The sequence below is a fragment of the Diceros bicornis genome, chromosome 4 (assembly GCF_020826845.1).
Source record: "Diceros bicornis minor isolate mBicDic1 chromosome 4, mDicBic1.mat.cur, whole genome shotgun sequence".
NCBI lineage: Eukaryota > Metazoa > Chordata > Mammalia > Perissodactyla > Rhinocerotidae > Diceros > Diceros bicornis.
This window is the reverse complement of record NC_080743.1, coordinates 75,831,310-75,850,400: the sequence shown is the minus strand read 5'-3', so window position 1 is coordinate 75,850,400 and position 19,091 is coordinate 75,831,310. Positions and strand designations below refer to the sequence as shown.

Below are 19,091 nucleotides of genomic sequence, written 5' to 3'. Positions count from 1 at the left end.
TTTCTCGCAACCTGCCAATCCAGAACTCGGGGGGGGGCGTGGCGACACCTGGGAGGCGTGGCCGGACGGCGGAGGGGGCTGCGGCGTCCTGGGGCGAGGCGCTGACGTGAGCTTGGCGCACCTGGGCCGGACAGGTAAGGGCCGTGCGGGGCTGGGAGCGGAGCCCGCGGTCGCTACCTGAGGAGAGCCAGGTGTTGCTTGCCCAACCGGTCGAGGAGCGCGGTGCCGACGGGTGATCTTAACTGGGGACTTGGTTCGGAGGGACGTCGCTTCTAGTAGGCGGATTGAAGAAAGGTGGGGACGCCAACTTCTGGAGAGTGAACTTCAGGGAGGAGGGACACGCCCGCTGGTGGAGAATGGTCAGCACCAGAGTTTACGGGGTTAGGAGAGTTGCTTGAGGATACCCTCTGGAGCTGGGTGCCTGTCGCCCTGTTCCAGGTAGCTTTGGGGAGGTCCTAGCCCTGGAGCGTTTGGCCCCTCCCGACCCCACACTTCTGTCGACTCCCCTTCTCTCCCCGCCCAAAGGAAATGTGCTGCTCTCGGCCCCTGCCCACCCACCGTCGGATAGAGCTAAGGCGCCTCCACCCCTGCGGTCTTACCAGCTCTTACTAGCTTGCTGGGCCGCGGGGGCCCCTGTGTCCCAAAAAGGGGATTTCCCAGACCCGCCAGGCCTTGGTTCTGGTGGGTGTTTTGGGAAATTGGGGGTGGGGGCGGCCAGGAACTTTAGGCAGTTTGTTTGTTTTCTCTCCTTTAATGTGTTTAGCACAGTCAGGCCCCTCGCCCTGGGCCTGGGTGACACCCATGGATTTCCAAGTAGCCAAGCTAGGTGCTGGGGAGGGTGGCGCCGGGTGTGGTTGCTCTGGGGGTGAGGCCCTTTTTGCCTGAAGGGTCTGGAGGGTGGGTGTGGAGAAAGGGGGAAAGTCTCCCCGAGCCTGACTGGAAAGGAGGCCCCGGGTGGCACTCTTTACAGGGAGCCTGCTTTGTGGTGGAGGGGTCATCCCTGCCCCCACCCCGCTCTCTCGGTGGATGTTAAAAGTGGAAGCCAGGGAAGAGAGAGGGAGAAGGCGCTTGAATTAGGGGTTGGTGCAGGCTGGTGCTGACCCGGGAGAGTACTTTAGGGTTAGATGTATGTATAATGCATGACAGCAGCACCCAATACCCTGCAGCTGCCTCTCCCCAGCCCCCAACTTCAATCTAGTGGGGAGGAAGGGCATGGGAATTATGGCTAGAGGCCCAGAATTTACCCCTAAGCAAGGCTAACCTAAATGGAGGACAGGCTGGAAACTTGGAAGACAGCATTTCAGTTCCCTCCAGGAGGAAGGGAAAAAGCAGGACCACCACTAAGGCCTGTGTGCAACAAATGGCGGGTGTGCTTTACACTGAGCAAAACCATTGACAGCTGAATCCTGGCTTTAGGGTAGCAGTGCACCTGGAAACTAGTCTGGGCAGGGACTGCAGAGGTGGCGGTGGGAGTGTTTTTAGAGGACCTGCTCCCTGGAATGGGGGTGTGGGAGAGGATAGTTAGTGCCTTGGGGAGGTTGAAAGCGTCCCTGCTCAATGCCCAGTGTGAGGAGAGTGGATGGGTTAGCATCTTTGTTCTTTGGCTGGTTAAATACCTGTTGGAGAGGCAGGTCTTGATTTCACTGTGATGGCAGCTGGAGATACCAGAGCTGAGTTCAACCAGGCTAAGGTGGTTCAGTGGGCATTGGGATTTGGGTGGCAAGAGTGTTTTAAGAGAACTCTGATTTAGGTGTGTTTGAGGGTGGGTGTCATGCAGTTTCCTCCCCAACCTCTTCATTGGCCCTGAATGCTGCTGGGATCTTTGTTGATGTTTTTGGTTTATTCTCTTAGTGTCTAGAAGAAGGGAGGGACTTGGAAGGCAGGGTGCTGTGGCAGGAGTCAGTTCGGCACACTCTGACTCAGGAGTGTTGGGTCTAGGCCTCAGATAGAGCATTTAACTTTTCTGTGCCTCAGTTAACCTAGCTGTAAAATGGGGGTGATAATAATACCACTTCCAGATCATGAGGATGAAATGAGACATATTAAGCAAAACTGCATGTAAAAACTGTACAGCCTAAAGGGTTATTGGTATCATGGTCTCATCGGCTGAAGGCCATCATCTTTTATACCTTCCAGAGGCCAAGAAATGTCTTAGCTTCCTGTTGTTAAAAAAAATACTACTTGGGGCCGGCCCCGTGGCTTAGAGGTTAAGTGCGCGCGCTCCGCTACTGGCGGCCCGGGTTCGGATCCCCGGCGCGCACAGACGCACCGCTTCTCCGGCCATGCTGAGGCCGTGTCCCACACACAGCAACTAGAAGGATGTGCAACTATGACATACAACTATCTACTGGGGCTTTGGGGAAAAAAAAAAGGAGGAGGATTGGCAATAGATGTTAGCTCAGGGCCCATCTTCCTCAGCAAAAAGAGGAGGATTAGCATGGATGTTAGCTCAGGGCCGATCTTCCTCACAAAAAAAAAAAATACTACTTGTGGGGCTGGCCCTGTGGTGTACTGGTTGAGTTTGGCACGCTCTGCTTTGGTGTCCTGGGTTCACAGGTTCGGATCCCAGGTGCGGACCTACACCACTTGTCAGCCGTGCTGTGGTGGCGACCCATATACAAACTAGAGGAAGATTGGCACAGATGTTAGCTCAGGGCTAATTTTCCTCAAGCAAAAGAAGATTGGCAACAGATGTTAGCTCAGGGCGACTCTTCCTCACCAAAAACAAAACTACTACTTGTAAAAAATACTACTTGTAGTTTTTTTTTTACATTATAAATTGAAACATATCATTGTACAAAAATGTGAATCATATATCAAAGTGTATAGGCAAGTATAAAATTCACCCATAATCCTATCATCAGGTAACCATTATGAATATCTTGTTGCATTGGTGTATTCTTTCTTTCCCTTTTTTTTATTCTATGTGCATGTGTACACAAGTGCAGGTTATGTTACAAGATGGAGGTACTACTATACAGTCAATATTGTATGCTCCATTTTCCCCCTTAAATTTATATTGTAAACGTTTCCCCAAATCCACTAAAAATGCTTCAGGCGCCCCGTTGTTAATGGCTGCTTAATACTGCAGCCTGTGAATGTGTAATTAGCCATTCTCCTCTGTTATTTTGGTTGCTTCCAATTTTTCCCTCTCCACCTGTTTTTAGAGTTGTAGTTACTGAGTGGCAGATGGGGGAGATCTTGGCTGACTTTCAGAAGGTAGAGAGGGTCAGCAGTGATGGAGGTGGGGTGTGGAGGAGGGCAGGCTGGGGCAGGGTTGCTCCTGTGTAGTGCCATCTTGGGAGAACGCCGAGAACCCGGGCCTCTAGATCTTAATCATCCATCTCTATGGGTGGCTGCTTCTTCCCCATCACTATGCACAGTTCCTTGTGTTGGCCTGATTGCCTTAATTTTTTCTTGATGGGCTGTGGATCAACTACGATAAGCCCTTTTCTTCAAAGTCCGTGATCCGTCAAAAGGTGAATTTCACGTGTCCGACAGGCCCAGACACAGGACTTACCAGTATTCCGATAGAAATTTGCAAAAGCCCCTCGCTGGGTTGACAGGTTTGCTGCCCATTTCCCTATTCTCTTTGTCCTTCCCTTCGCCCATCCCCCTTCCAGTAGGCTAGGACTGAGGAGGAGAAGGTAGAACTCGTCTTTGAGACAATATGCATTCCCTCCTCCTTATATGGTAAATGTTCTCCGTGGTTTGATGGCTTGACGTGCTGCCCTACAAAACAACCTAAACCAAGGCCAAGAGTGTGGGGGTGGGGGGCACCTGAACACTGCGTGCCAACCTCACCTGCCCACTGTGAGCTGTGCTCCCAGGGGGAAGGTTTCAGTTGCAGGACTTGGTAATTGGGTCAGAAGGCTCAGGTGAGAGCAGGTCCTGCCTTGCTCTTAAAGTGCCAGAGGCTGAGTTGGCTTTGGGTTTTCCCCATTTGTTGGGAATCTGGCTGGGGAGAGAAGTGGTGTTGGGGGCCACCCACTCAGCGAAGCTCCTCTGAGTGGGAGCCTTCAGCTGACTCAACTGGTTTGGCTTCTGAACCGCCATCCAGGTGGGGATCTTTCTGGGTGTGAAGGTGACTTGATCCTTCTTTCCTCCTCAGGCCAGTGTGGGGCTTGAGCAGTTCCAACGTGGATTTCTTCTGGGAGTCTGATGAAAACATTGAACTTTAGTGTTTAGTAACTAACCTAGTGCTTGACACACAGTAGCGATGAACAAATATTTGTTGAAAGAATGCTATTTTGCAGACTCCCCTTCTCACCTTAAGTAAAAACAATGTAAGATAAGAACACCAAAAAGTCTAAACACAACATCCCAGGCAGACAATGCTCCAGTGACTGGTTTTTCCTTCAGGCACCCAGTCTGGGCAGGCCTTTGTCTCCTGCTGTGAGCGCTGGCTGCTGCCTAATGTTATCTGCTGTGCCCATGTATTTTTATGAGAATCAATTGCAGACTTTACCCAGGCCGGCTCCTGCAACCAATCAGTTCACTTCGGCCTCTGTGGGGAGATAAACAGACCCAGGTGAGGAGGCTGTCCTAGCAATAGAGGGCATGTCTTATGACTGTTTTTAGGACTCGAGGGTTAGGAACCGTGGTGTTTAATTATTCTAGGGCTTTACTAGACTCAGTTGCAGGGAAGGTTCTCAGAGCCTTTATCTCCAGTGTTCCCAGCTTCTCCTAGACACTGGATTGTCCTGTGGATAACCAGCTCAGACCTTTTTCTTGGTACAGAATCTTTGGGTGGCCCAGAGAAAGGGCAGCTGACTCAAGGCCCAGCTCTTCAGATCCCTGTGGATACAGTGCCTGCTCATCTATGTAAGTGAGAACTTTGGAACCAAACTCACCCTTTGCCTACTTCTCTCCCCAGGATGGTGTCATTTCTTACTAAAATATTCCCATTTGCCTTTAGTTGTCTCTATAAAGAGTGTGCTTCAAGTTCTTGCCTGTATCCTTGCTGTTTCCATAACTTTTTTTCTTCCCTCTCCTGAGATGAGATTGAAAAGAGCAATTTTCCTTTTCTTCCAAAGCCCTTGGTACTGCAGGGAGGACTGTGTTCCAGCAGGGATGACATCATCTTTTTAGTTTCTGCTTCAGGATTTAAATAGAAGAAATGTGATCTACTTACATGATAAGTCTGATTTGGCTAGAGCATAAAGTATAAATGGCTTTGGAATAAGAATCAAAAGAACCTTTTAACCTCTTTTCTTTTTTTTTCCCCACCTGGCACAGTTTATTCCCATATTTAGTTTCTTTGCTGTAATCTAATGAAACTATAGCTCTATCATACGGGAACAGTGGCTGGGAATAGTTCCCAGCGGCTGGCCTAATTCTCCTGTTCTCCCCGCTTCTCCCTCCTCCCCCCCAACCCAGATCATGGCCCTCCACCCCCGCAGAGTACGGCTGAAGCCCTGGCTGGTGGCCCAGGTGGATAGTGGCCTGTACCCTGGGCTCATCTGGCTACACAGGGACTCCAAACGCTTCCAGATTCCCTGGAAACATGCCACCCGGCATAGCCCCCAACAAGAGGAGGAAAATACCATTTTCAAGGTAAAGGACTTCGCCATCTGACTTGAAATGTTTTCCAATTCTCTCAGACCTTTCTGGTTTTTTGTTCTGTTTTCTGCTTTGGCATGAGGAATATACTAGATCCAAAATGCTGATGCAACCAAGAGAATGTTTATGATGGGGGTGCCCAAACTTAGCAGGCATAGTAATCTCTCTTGTTGGGGCATGTCTATAATGGCTGAGGCCATTTATTCTTTTCCATTGGTTGAAGGTGCTCAGCTCCCATCCCAAAGGATCCCAGGTGTGGTTGGCTGAACTCCTGTAAGTGATTGTACTGATGTGGTTGTTCCAAAAGTTCCCAAGGGTCAGGGTCAACTCTTCCTCTTCTTTCACTTAAGGCTCTTGCCATGAAGAGAGGGGCTTGGGCCTGATAATGGCTAACCAGACCAGGACAGAACTATTGAGTGTTAGCAGACTCCTAACATAGCCTGTAGGATGGGTGTAGAGGGCCCTCTGCAAGTATTTCTTTTGATATTTAAGATGTTTTGCCCTATTCATAACCTCTGCTTACAAATTAAAGATGATTTAATTACAAGTTTTTATTCTATAAATATGTTTTCTTAAAAAATAGCTTTGAATTATTTTACTTAATTGAGAATAAGATTTAATCACATGGCATTTTACAAGATTTTAAGTGAAACCACAACTTGACTTAAGACAGAAGTAGGTGGGAAGCTGGTTGTGGTAAGGGGTGTTATGTGGTTTGTAACTCTGGAGCCTGGGCCTCTGCTCCAGACCAACTTCTCTGTGCTGTCAGTCTTCCATTTCATGAGTAGCTTTAGTTCCTGCAGCCCCAGGATTGGGAGGAATGAGTTTATCCTTTTCTTCCTTAACTATAGCTGGAAGTCAGAAGTGAAATCCAGGGCCAGCCTCGTGGCGTAGCGGTTATGTGCATGCACTCTGCTGCTGGCGGCCCGGGTTCGGATCCCGGGTGCGCACCGCCACACTGCTTATTAGGCCATGCTGTGGTGGCATCCCACATAAAGTGAAGGAAGATGGGCACGGGTGTTCGCTCAGAGCCAGTCTTCCTCAGCAAAAAAAGGAGGATTGGCATGGGTGTTAGCTCAGGGCTGATCTTCCTCACAAAAAAAAAGAAGTGAAATCCAGTCTCTACCATGGACCTCTTAAGATTGATGGCCTAGGTTCTTGCTGAGATTGGATCAGGAAAGGTGGGTTCACACCTCAAAGGAGAGCCACCCTAGAGATGTTTCCCACTCATCTCAGTTATGTCAGGTGTAGAGACCAGAGGTGGAGAGAAAATTGACTTGAGGGTACTTAGAAGGAAAGTAAATGAGCGCTTTTAACTTAAAAAACAATGATATAAAAGTGATAAGGGAGGGGCCAGCCCGGTGGTGTAGTGGTTAAGTTCACTCCGTTTCAGCAGCCTGGGGTTCACAGGTTTGGATCCCGGGCGCGGACCTGCACACCACTCATCAAGCCATGCTGTGGCAGAGTCCCACATACAAAATAGAGGAAGACTGGCACAGGTGTTAGCTCAGTGACCATCTTCCTCAAGCAAAAAGAGGAAGATTGGCAACAGATGTTAGCTTAGGGCCAATTTTCCTCACCGAAAAAAATAAGTAATGAGGGAAACATCTGTAAACCACCAATGATGGGAGTTGGCATCAAGAAGCAGGTGGGCCTGCCCTGGCCCAGCAGGCCTCTCATTGTAGCCTTGGTCTGAAACTGGATTTGCTGTTGGAGTGTCTGGTAGTGGCTGGCCATGGGGAAGAGGCTGTTTCCTGAAAGCCCCACTCACGAGAGTGATCTACTTGTTTAGCGCTTGAGGAAAAGTGGCTGCGGGAAGCTGCTTTGTCTTATTTGTATCTGTATATCTGTTTGCAGAATGCTAAAGGAAGGCCTTGGAAGTCAGGAGAAGAGTGACGGTGCTCTCACAGATCCCAAGCTCTGACAGGCCTTTGGCAGGATATGTGGGGTGGTAGGGGGAGGGTAGTGCGAGCATTAAATGGGTGCCTGCTCCATACCCCACGCCCATTATCCCATTTCATTCTCAACAACTCTGTAGGGGAGGTGTTACCCTCATGGTGTAGATGCAGAAGCTGAGTCTCAGAGGGGCTAAGTAATTTGCCAAAATCACGTAGCCAATAACTGGTGAGGCCAGGATTTGAACCCAGGCCTATCTGCTCCCCCATTATCATGCTGTCCCTTCTGACCAGGAATTGGAAGACCTGGCTTCAAATCCTACTACCATCAATTGCATGTGTGATGTTGAGCAAGTCACGTAACCTCTTTGGGCATTAGCTTCCCCTTTAGTAAAAGGGGGATGAAAACAGTCTTGCCTGCTTCACAGGATTGTTGTGAGAATTCAGTGAAATGGTGTATCAGAAGGACTTGTACCATAAAAATGCAGAGATTATTTCCATTTAGGAAGAGAAATAGGGACCTGCCCAGTGATCAGAATCTTTTAGAAGCAAGACTCAGAATGGGTTTGAACAAGCAATGTTTATAAATTACAGTGGTTGCCATGTGGTGGGTACCACCCTCTGCTGCATCAGCCTTGGGTCCTCTGTGCCACCTGACTGGGCCCTGGGGAAGGGCTGAGTGGTGAGCAGGAGGGCTGGGGCTGTGGTTCTGGGTTAGTCTGGCTGCTTTCCTGGAGGGGCAGGGATTTCGGGAGCCACAGAAATTTTCAGACCCGTGCCAAAGTCAGCACAGCCCAAGCCGGCTGGGTGGGGCCAGAGTGGAGTGGGCCCAGAGGATCAAACAAACAGAAGGGAGGGCTGGCCCCGTGGCTTAGCAGTTAAGTGCGTGCGCTCCGCTACTGGCGGCCTGGGTTTGGATCCTGGGCGCGCACCGATGCACCGCTTCTCCGGCCATGCTGAGGCCGCGTCCCACATACAGCAGCTAGACGGATGTGCAACTATGACGTACAACTATCTACTGAGGCTTTGGGGGAAAAAAAAAGGAGGAGGATTGGCAATAGATATTAGCTCAGAGCCCGTCTTCCTCAGCAAAAAGAGGAGGATTAGCATGGATGTTAGCTCAGGGCTGATCTTCCTCACAAGAAAAAAAACAGGAGAACGTGGTGAGGCAGCAGCCAGGTACCACCAAGTAACTGGAGGTGTGCCTCTCAGAGGCCAGGGACCTGAATTTGAAATCCCCTATAGGGGGTTGGGTGGAATGGTGCCTGCTAAGCCACCTAGGGCAGCACAGCTTTGTCAAACCTCTTCATTCCATCCTCAAAACAAATGGAGGAGCCCAAGTCTGAGAAGATGGGAGGAAGAAGTGAATCTGAATTGGATGAGAAGGATTTAGATTAGCTATGGAAGAAACTTCCTCATGTTTGTGAGGCTTTGCAGGGAGTGACTGAGGGAGATCAGTGATTTCAACTATTGGGCAGAAAAATTTCAGCTTGAGGAAGAAGTCTATGGTCAGGAGCAGAGGCGGGGAGTTGGGACTGGACATGTGATATGGCTTCTCAGCCTGAACAAGTTGGTGTGGGCTTCCTGATCTTGAGTACTCCACTAATGGTATCCCCCATTTTTGCATCAGAACATACATCACACTCCTGAAGAAAGCTTAGGGATCTTAGAATATGTTAGCAGGCGGGGAGAGTGGATATGCCGTGAGCAGACACAGAAATGCCTGTTAGACCTGGAGGTCGGGCTGGGTTTCTACTCCCTGCTCTGTTCCTGAGGACCTTGCCTACCATAGGAGCAGCCTGGGTTGTCCTTTTCTTCACTGGGGAGGCTACCTTGTTCCCCTTGTCTGGGGAAAGCACTGTGAGTTTCCATAATTGAAAACCAGAGAGGAGGAGCCCAAAGTGGTTTTAGCACATGCCACCAGCCACTGATGTTTCCAGCAAAGTGTGTCCAATGAAGTGGGAGTTTGAGGAAATAGGGAAAGGCAGGGGGGTGTGGGTTTATAAGGAGGTTTATATGAGGCCCTCAGCCAGTGGGGCAAGCTAAACCCCCAGAGTGTGCTTCCTGTCCTCCTATAGGCTCTTACTTCTAAACGTACCTAGTTTCTACAATTCTTTTTTTATGCTTCAGATTGAAGCTGAAGGGGGTAGGGAATAGCAAGACCAAATTCTTCATGTCATATACCATTTCTCTTTGTCTTATTATATAAGTACCTTGTGTCAAAAACAAGGCAAAAAAAAATTTACCCCAAATCATGCTATCTAGAGTTATCATTAGCATTTTGGTGCATATTTGTTCCAGACTTTTCTTTATTTTCAACCCTTCATTATAGCCATTGTGTTCGTGACAGGTGGTGCTGGTACCTCTTGAGATAAGGCTCCTCCTTTCAGAAGACTGTGTTTGCATATGGCTTAATTTCCCTCAGGCCCTGCCTCGCCAGGTCCTACGGGGCAGTGTTTCCTGCTGCAGTCTCTGTAAACTAGGGTTGGGACGGTGGGGCAGTCAGACAGGGCTGTGTGTATGTGTTTCTGTATGAGAGAAGGTGAGCGCACTTGGCAGTGTTTCTGGGCAACAGCAGGCACTCAACATGATTTCCTATTCCTCAGGCCTGGGCTGTGGAGACAGGAAAGTACCAGGAAGGGGTAGATGACCCTGATCCTGCTAAATGGAAGGCCCAGCTCCGCTGTGCTCTCAACAAGAGCAGGGAATTCAACCTGATGTATGATGGCACCAAAGAGGTGCCCATGAACCCAGTGAAGATATATCAAGTGTGTGACATCCCCCAGCCCCAGGGCTCAATCATCAACCCAGGTGAGGCCCCAGCTGCTCGGGAGAAAGTGGATGGTCTTTTAGTTTCTGGGCTGGATTCTTAAAGAGATAGTTGACTTGAAAATCACCTGGCTTACAAAGTTTAAGACTGGTAAAGCAAGTAAGCCTTGCCCTAGGAAGGACCCAGAGAACAAATGCTATAAACTTGGCAAAATCCTCTTGCTTACTTAGGGGAATAGTTACTAGCTTGATCGCTTAACGCTTTAGAAAGTACAGAGTTCTACTGTAAAAATAGCTTCTCTCAGGACTCAACACTGAGAAAAGAGGCCAAGTAGTTTAGAAGAAGGCGGAATTAACACTTAGAAAATTTGAGTTCTAAACCTGGCTCTTATCACTTTGCTACTTGGGGGCCTTGAATCAAGTTATTTGACCTCTTGAGCCTCAGTTTCTTCAACTGTAAAATCTGGGCTCTCATCTTTCCTGCCTACTTCAAAGGCTATTGTAAGATCAGTTGACATGACATGTAAAAGCTATTAAGTTCTCTTTATAAACGTTGGGTGGGTGATCATTTAGGTTGAAGGATACCTTTGCTAAGAGAATACCACCTGATCCTTCTATTTACCCAATGCTTAACAAGTACTGACTAAGAGCTAGATAATTTAGACTTGTCCTCCAGTGAATCTAGTGAGGCCTTGCCATGAGGGAAGCGTCTGTCCTCACATTAAGCTTACAAGGGGAAAAGTTGGTGTTCTTGACTCCTTGAAAGGGATGCTAATGTGTAGGAAGAGGTGTAGAGTGGGAATTAAGAGATTTTTAGGAGAAGGAAGTAGGGTCTGCAGCTCCTGGATAGGGGAGGGGAAGACAGCTTACATTAGGGCTCTGTGGGAGGAATTGGAACCAGGGGTTAATACACCCTTGGTTCCCACTCTCTTTGGCTACAGCATTGAGGGTGCACACTGACTCTGAGCTAGCAGTCCCTAGCTTGTGCAGTGGGTCACCTGCAGGGATGACAGAGCAACCTGAGCAGCTCACTTGCAGGCTTGCGTGTTGGTTTCTTGGGTAGGATCCACTGGATCTGCTCCTTGGGATGAGAAGGATAATGATGTGGATGAAGAAGATGAGGAAGATGAGCTTGATCAGTCACAGCACCATGTTCCCATCCAGGACACCTTCCCCTTCCTGAACATCAATGGTGAGTGGGAGTGGTGGGTGGCACAGAAGGATGAGAAGAATGTAAGGGGCTTTGACCTTGCAACTGCTGACCCCTCAGCCACTGCTGCACTGGGAGCAGTGACCGGGCTCTTTGGCCAGGCTGCTGGTCTATTAGCAAGTAGGGGTCATAGGCAAGGGAACTCTGCTGGCTCAGTTATCCCAGTGGGGTGGCTTCTAGGCATAGAGAACATCTTCTAAATCTTACATGATAATTCAGAGAAATTAAAAATTTAAATTCATTCTCAGTCCAACATACAAATAGATCAGCTGTTATAAATTTTGCTGATTTCTTTCAGGCCAGATGCAGACATCATTTTCATGAATTGTAGGCAAACTATTCTGCTATTTCCCTTGGTATAAATTTTGGTCACTTTTTTAACAGAGTCTACTCTCCTAAGGCTGTATCATGGGAGACTTGTGGTTTCTATAGCTCTAAAGACTAGGCTGTGATAGAATTTATCTCCAAGAGACTATTCTTTAATAGCTTTTTGAATTCAGCTTCTAGGAAAAATGAGTTTAGAGGTTGGAAGGTCACTGTGTGACAGAGCAGGTACTGAATCTCCCATTGCACATTCTGAGGATGCTAAAACACAAGATGATTTGCTCTTCTGCAGCATCTTCACTTGAACTGCCACTGAAATGTTCCTAGTCAAATGACATGCATTCAGTTGAGCAGGGTTTCACTTGCCTTTCTAGTTCCATCTGGTTGCTGTGGGTCAAATGAGATACTTGTGCCATCTAGAAAATTTTAGTATATCAAGATGATTCTTTAGGATTTTGGAATACCCTACTCTAGGTGGTGCCCCCACCTTTGAGAATCAGGAAATGACTCTTTATTATCTGCCCACTCGCCCTCCTTCACTTACCCTGCCATTTATATCTTTGCAACCAAGTGATGAGTAAAGAAAAATATCATAGAGCTCTTTCAGGTCAATATTGCCACATGCTGCATTCCCATTGGGTGAAATTTTAAGAGTTGGACCTCTGGAAATGTGGGATCCTTTCCCAAATCCTTGGCTGACTCATTCTGTTATTCTCACCTCTTCAAAGGATGCAACATATTTTGCAGATCCTCATTTCCTATTTCTGTTCATATTTTATTAAAGCTAATGTTGTGTGGCCAACAAAAAAGTAAAAAAGGTACATAGATTAAACCAGACTTGTACACAAGGGTCAAAGCAACATTCACCTCTGTGATTTCAGAGCTGTTGGCGCAGAGGAAGAAGAATTGTTGAAAAATAGATGCCTAAGACGTGAGGCTGTGAGGAGAAATCTGTAGACTTTGGAGCAAGTCAGCTTTGACAATAGCAAGGAAACAGGATGGGTTTTTCACTCTCTTTTTTCAAAGCTTTAATTGGATACTTTTGAAGAAATAATACTCTAAAATTTATGATGGTACAAAAACATAATCAGTTGAAAAGTTTTCCTTCCATCCTGTCTCTGAACCTCCCAGTTCCTTCCCTGGAGGAGACAGATCTTTCCAGGTTCTTGAGTATCCTTCTAGAGGTTTTTATGCATGTAAAAGTATTTGTTTGTTTTTAATGACATTTCTATATATTAACACTTACTTGAAGCTAATCAGATAATTCAGTTGAGTTCATTTTGTGGAAGACAACTAGCTTCTATTTAATTGCTGGCCTCAAATTTTGCAACAAGAAACCTATCATTCATGCCCATTCTAATTTAACCGCAGAGAAAACTCACTTGTCTATCTGTTAATCTTCTGCAAATGCAGGTTTTCAGAACTAAGAGTTTATGGGAGAATTAATATGATTAGGAAACAGAAGCAGGGAAACCTTATTTCTTATTGTGTTAGTTGTGGGAATCATTGATGGGCTGCCACATGAGTCACGGTCCAGTGTTTGACTATTGTCTGTTGACCTTGTTAAGTTTTAGAGCCTCAGACCAGGAGATGTGCATGTGTGGTGCCCCTGCCTGCTTACCCACGTCCTTCTGTTCTAGGTTCTCCCATGGCACCAGCCAGCGTGGGCAACTGCAGTGTGGGCAACTGCAGCCCCGAAGCAGTGTGGCCCAAAACTGAACCTCTGGAGATGGAAGTACCCCAGACACCTATACAGCCCTTCTATAGCTCTCCAGAGCTGTGGATAAGCTCTCTCCCAAGTAAGTGAGGCTTGATCTTTCTAGCTGGGTCTTCAGCTCCTATTATAGTCACTTTCCTGCCCCACCTTCTGCCTCCATTTCTTTGTCACGTATAGAATGACCTGTCCCACAGGTGGCCTCTGTGTCTGGTTCCTGGCTGGCTGATAAGTCACCAGGGAAGAAGTAAAGAAACATTAGCCTATTCCTACTTGCCCATGGGGATACTCTGATTGGTTGCAGCTCTAGGTTACTCATCTCTTAGGTGGGTGGAAGGCCTGGGTTTATCAGTTTGGCTAGGGGATTTGGCGACAAGGCCAGCTGTGGGATGGGGAGGTTAATGGCTGTGGATTTGGTCATGGAGGCTCTTGGATTTTGAGGGGCTTTAGGACACAGAGAAAATCTTTCTGAATTGGGCACAAATTGATGTCAATGAAGAATCAATGTCATTGCCCCATCTCCCTTTCACACTACACATGGTGGGAGGTATGAGTGCTAGAATTTTGTCCAAGAGTCTAATAGCTTTGATAAGACCTATAGGGTTCAATGGAGACTTGCTGAATGAAAATTTACTTTGCTGTGAACTGTGTCCTTTAATGATATATTAATAGAACCATACTGTGGTATAATAGTATATATTAATAGGTCCACAGTATGTGCTCATATGTGTAATTTTCAGAAAGATGACTTGATATTTCTTCTTGTTCCTCTGGTTTCTTTAAACAACGCACCAAAAATGAGACATAAACCAGATACCTTAGTTTTTAACTCTTTCCAACCTTAGTTTTTAGCTCTTTCCAATGTGTATTCATGTGAAGACTCAGCTAGTATAAAATGAGGAGAGCAGGACCCAGAACTTTGCTTGGAGAAATTCTAGCCCTTAGGGTGTGGTGATTGAACAGAGATAGTATAGATGGACCTTGAAACGTTTGCTTCACGGCAGCCTTTTGAGTGACTATTTAGGGATATGTTGATGTCTCCCTTTATTACAGAAAGGATAACTATGGCAGTGGCCTTTCTGAATGACGGTTGAAAGGTGGCTTGATCTTGGTGGACTTGCATGAGTCTTAGAGATGGACAAGCAGAGCAGCAGAGCAGGACCCTCATTATCCTCTCTTACCTTGCAGTGACTGACCTGGACATCAAGTTTCAGTATCGTGGGAAGGAGTATGGGCAGACCATGACCGTGAGCAACCCCCAGGGCTGCCGGCTCTTCTATGGGGACCTGGGTCCCATGCCTGACCAGGAGGAGCTCTTTGGTCCCGTCAGCCTGGAGCAGGTCAAGTTCCCAGGTCCAGAGCACATCACCAATGAGAAGCAGAAGCTGTTCACCAGCAAGCTGCTAGACGTCATGGACAGAGGACTGATCCTGGAGGTCAGCGGCCACGCCATTTATGCCATCAGGCTGTGCCAGTGCAAGGTGTACTGGTCTGGGCCATGTGCCCCATCACTTGTTGCCCCCAACCTGATTGAGAGACAAAAGAAGGTCAAACTGTTTTGTCTGGAAACATTCCTTAGTGGTGAGTCTTTTTTCAGATGGTTGATGGTGGGAACTGCTTCTTGGAAGTATGTCGTCCTTCTTTCCTGTCTCTGCAAAGATCTTAACCAAAAAGTGTCTTGAGGAAGTCAAGGTAGAAGAGAACCTTGGTTCTGAAAAATGCAAGTGACCTGGGCAACAAAAAAGGGTGTTCCACTCCAAAGCTATGTACTTGGAAGCCATTTAGGTTGGTTGTGGCTCCTTTAGTGGCAGAAGAGGGAGACAGTCTTGTCATTACCCCTCACATGCTACCAGCTTATGCTTAACTTTAGAAGGTGACCTTGATCATCATAATCAGCAAGACATATACTTTTCCCATTTGGGAAATATCTGAGTGGCGTATTCAAGCAGACAGAGCACTGATATAGGAATTTTACAATGTGGTTTGAACCCCAAGTCTTGTTCAGTGATGTCTAATAGAACCCTCTGAAAGGATGAAAATGTTCTATATTTGTGTTGTCCAATATGGTAGTCACTAGCCACATGTGGCTATTGAGCACATAAATGTGACTAAGGAACTATTTTAATTAATTAATTTAAATTTAATAGCCACATGTTGTGGTTAGTGGCTACCATATTGGACAGCATAAAAGATCATATTTACTGAGTGGATATGGGATAACCCAGTATACCAAACTTACTCTTCCACCTTCTGCAGATCTCATTGCCCACCAGAAAGGACAGATAGAGAAGCAACCACCATTTGAGATCTACTTATGCTTTGGAGAAGAATGGCCAGATGGGAAACCCCTGGAAAGGAAACTCATCTTGGTTCAGGTGGGGAGATAAGGATGTGTCAGCAACTCTTTGCCTTTTTATCAGTGCTTTAGCCACTAGTTCTGGGGTTGAGCCCTGAGCGAGGACTCCATCCTACTAGATGGAGTACGCTGTACAGTAAGACCAAGATGGAGAAAACAGGCTGTTCAAGTGGGTGACTGATTTAATGGAGACCTTATCTTTCATTCTCTTACTGACATTAGAATCTTGCTGAAACCTAAGAGGATATCACCCTTGTTAGCTCTTTTAGAAAAATGCTTTGAGTTATTTTTAAGAACATAACCTTATTCTAGGAAGTGGCAGCAAGACCACTGGGTTTGGCCCCTGGATTTGTGCAACAAGACAGGCAATAGATGAAATTTGGGTAAAAGTTTTGCTAAATAAGCAGTTATTTATTTAGGCATGTGGTGTGATGCTACATCTAGGTTTTTCACCTCCATCCGAACCAACTTCTAGAGTGAACCTTGGCAAGATGGTCCAGAAAAATGAAGGCATATCCTGTATCTAGACATTAGAGTGGGGGGCTTCCCCAGGGCCTCACTGGTCTTTCCTTTAGTCTTGGGTCCCCCCTGCTGTTTGAAAATACCTTCTCCTCAGTGGATACCTATGTGCTCTGTATCCTGAACAGGTCATTCCGGTGGTGGCTCGGATGATCTATGAGATGTTTTCTGGCGATTTCACGCGATCCTTTGACAGTGGCAGTGTCCGCCTGCAGATCTCAACTCCAGACATCAAAGATAACATTGTTGCTCAGCTGAAGCAGCTGTACCGCATTCTCCAAACCCAGGAAAGCTGGCAGCCCATGCAGCCCACCCCCAGCATGCAACTGCCCCCTGCCCTGCCGGCGCAGTAGTCGTCAATGCCTTCTTCCTTCTCTTTTTTACAATATTGTACATACGGATATTTTTTATGACTTAGATTTAACCAGCTTTTAAACCTCTCTTCCTTCTAACAATGTTAGTAGTCTCTGACTCTCCAAATATGCCTAGCTTTTAAAGTTGATTTAATTTATGGAAAAATCGCCCTCTGTACTTTCCTTTTTGTTTTTAAACCTCCCAACGGTAGTGTAATGTAGTAGAAGGAGATTTCGCCTGGGAGTTTGGACACCAGGGTTCTAGCTGCAGCTTTGCTTCCAATGGTGTCATTGGAACCAAGTCATTTAACCTCTGGGCTTCAGATTCACTGTGAAGTGAAGGGTTGGAATGATGCCTGAAATTGCATCCAGCTGTAAAACTCTGATTTGATGACGTCATTCTACTTGTATAAGGCAAAACTGCCTGGAACAGAACGCTTCTGCATTGTTCTTGTACCATGTTTTTTTCTTGGCTTTCATTAAAGTTCCCTCAAGCACTGATTTGTCCAGGATTGATCTCCGTTTGACCTGTTCTGCTAGTATAGTAAGCTGGCTCCCTGATGGGGGAAGTGAAAGGGAGGGGAGCTGGCTGGTTGCTTAGGAACCAAGCTTGATATCTAAATAGAAATAGGTGCCAAAGTCTGAAAGTCACCCGGCCTGTGGAGTAAAAGCTCATAATTGAGCCTCTAATGGGAAGCTGTCGACATAGAAGGCCTAGGGATTCTGTAGAAGAATTGGTTGTCAGGTGTTTACCTTCTACCACTTGGATACCACTGTGTGTGTGTGGTAGGTGAGAGTATATGACCCAGTGGGAGCCTTCAGAGAGGAAAGAGCTCTCTTTTTTCCTTCTCTGAGGAAGACCTGAGAGTGAGCTGGGCATCTAGGATAAACTCCTTTAAAAGGAACAGTTCTTCCTTGTTTGGAGACTTTTACAGTCTTCCTGTCATTTGGACTTTTTGCAGTTGGCAAAAGTGGGGTACTGAGTATGTTAAGGCCAGGGTAAGGAAGGGCTGGGCAGTGTTCTTCTGGAAAAGGCTAACCTAGCTTGTCTCCATTCCGAGTGGAGGTAGCTGGGTGTGAACAATTAAGGTTCATGAAGAGTGATGTAGAACATTGCAGCTATAGCTGCCACAAACTGGTCTTCTCTATTAACTTTTGCCCGGTCCTGGACCTTGTTGCCCCCCCCCCTTTTTTTAAAGATGAAATTATACATAATTTAAACTCCAAGACCTAAATGGAAAACAAGATGCTAATCGCTGGGTGCAGGCCCCAATCCTCTTGAGTACTTATGCCTATTTGTGCCAGGCCATAGTAAGAAAGCCATGTCTAATCTGCTACCCTTAAACCAAGCTGCTACCTACTTGTTACTGAAGTTGGGCTAGCTTTATTTCAAAAACCATAATGCAACTCAATCACAAGTGGCAGTGGGACTTATTTATTTAGAATGCTTAAGCCATGGTTCTAGGGTCTCTAAGGGACTTAGTGGAATGTGCTGTTACTCAAGTATGACCAAGAGAAATCTGGGTAAAGGTCAGATGCTCAGCTGTGAGTAGAAGTTGAGTTTTAGAGACCAGGGAACACGCATATAGAAACTTTGTATTTTTTGGTCATTTTATTGAGTGGCTGAAGTGAAGGATTTGGTCCTAATGTTTGGCTGCCTCCGTCTGTATCTGCATAGCTCCAAGTTAAAAAGAGCCCTCTGTAGGTAAATTGGGAGGGCAACTGTTGGATCTGGGCTGGTCCCTCTCCCTTATTCTGTGAGATGCTAACAGCTAGGCTGTCCACCTGGGTGGGGGCCTAGATAATGTGAGCTGGCAAAGTGTGTTGAAAATAGTATTCTGAAGTGCCAAGAAGGGTCAAACTTTTAGTATGTGACTGTAATGAAAAGTTTACAAACATGTCAGAGGAATGGATGAGTGATTTTATGTGGTCTTAAGTAGATACTGCAGTTTGTTCCTTGTTTTTTATCCTTTTCAGAACTCTGGGAGAGAGCATGCAGGGCTCTCCACTAATCTCCCTCAGTGCTCCTTCTCTGCTTTTGATGGATAAATACCAAATGTCCTTTCTTTCTTGGAGACTCCGTCTGCTATCTCCTTTGGTGGCTACAACACTCACTCCCTTGGTGTCTTCTACTTCCTTGCCTTCACCTTGCTTAAGACTAGGAAGGGAGTTAGTTGGTGTCATTGGCTCTTCTTTTTCGTCTCTATCCACCCCACCAAACTACATTAGCTCAAAGTTAAAAAGAACCTACCGTACATAAATTGGGAGGGCAAGTGTTGGATTTGGGCTGGTCCCTTCCCCACATAATTAGGTCCCTGGTTATATGTTCCCATAGTACCCTGTACTTCTTTCAGAATAACCAATTCTCTTGTAATTGCTCAGCATTTGT

At 46.7% G+C, this 19,091-nt stretch overlaps 1 protein-coding gene across 3 annotated transcripts; it reads left to right on the top strand.

Moving 5' to 3' along the window:
* The first annotated feature begins 110 nt into the window (after nt 1-110).
* IRF6 (interferon regulatory factor 6) lies at nt 111-17,203 on the top strand. Of its 3 annotated transcripts, none has more exons than XM_058539773.1 (9): nt 111-134; nt 4,741-4,824; nt 5,380-5,556; nt 10,064-10,268; nt 11,290-11,418; nt 13,401-13,559; nt 14,663-15,055; nt 15,731-15,849; nt 16,478-17,203. In XM_058539773.1, the coding sequence occupies exons 3-9, from the start codon at nt 5,383-5,385 to the stop codon at nt 16,700-16,702; spliced, it is 1,404 nt and encodes a 467-aa protein (XP_058395756.1). In that variant the 5' UTR covers nt 111-134; nt 4,741-4,824; nt 5,380-5,382; the 3' UTR covers nt 16,703-17,203. The 3 variants fall into 3 exon arrangements, with proteins under 3 accessions (XP_058395756.1, XP_058395754.1, XP_058395755.1); XM_058539771.1 differs by lacking the exon at nt 111-134 and adding an exon at nt 141-294; XM_058539772.1 differs by lacking the exon at nt 111-134 and adding an exon at nt 306-359.
* Nucleotides 17,204-19,091: the final 1,888 nt, after the last annotated feature.

Bases quoted from the DNA above. Each gene is read 5' to 3' on its own strand.
- IRF6 (XM_058539773.1), top strand. From the start codon at position 5,383: ATGGCCCTCCACCCCCGCAGAGTACGGCTGAAGCCCTGGCTGGTGGCC. The intron at 13,560-14,662 runs GTAAGTGAGGCT...CTTACCTTGCAG, and splicing joins GTGGATAAGCTCTCTCCCAA to TGACTGACCTGGACATCAAG. The intron at 15,850-16,477 runs GTGGGGAGATAA...TATCCTGAACAG, and splicing joins GGAAACTCATCTTGGTTCAG to GTCATTCCGGTGGTGGCTCG.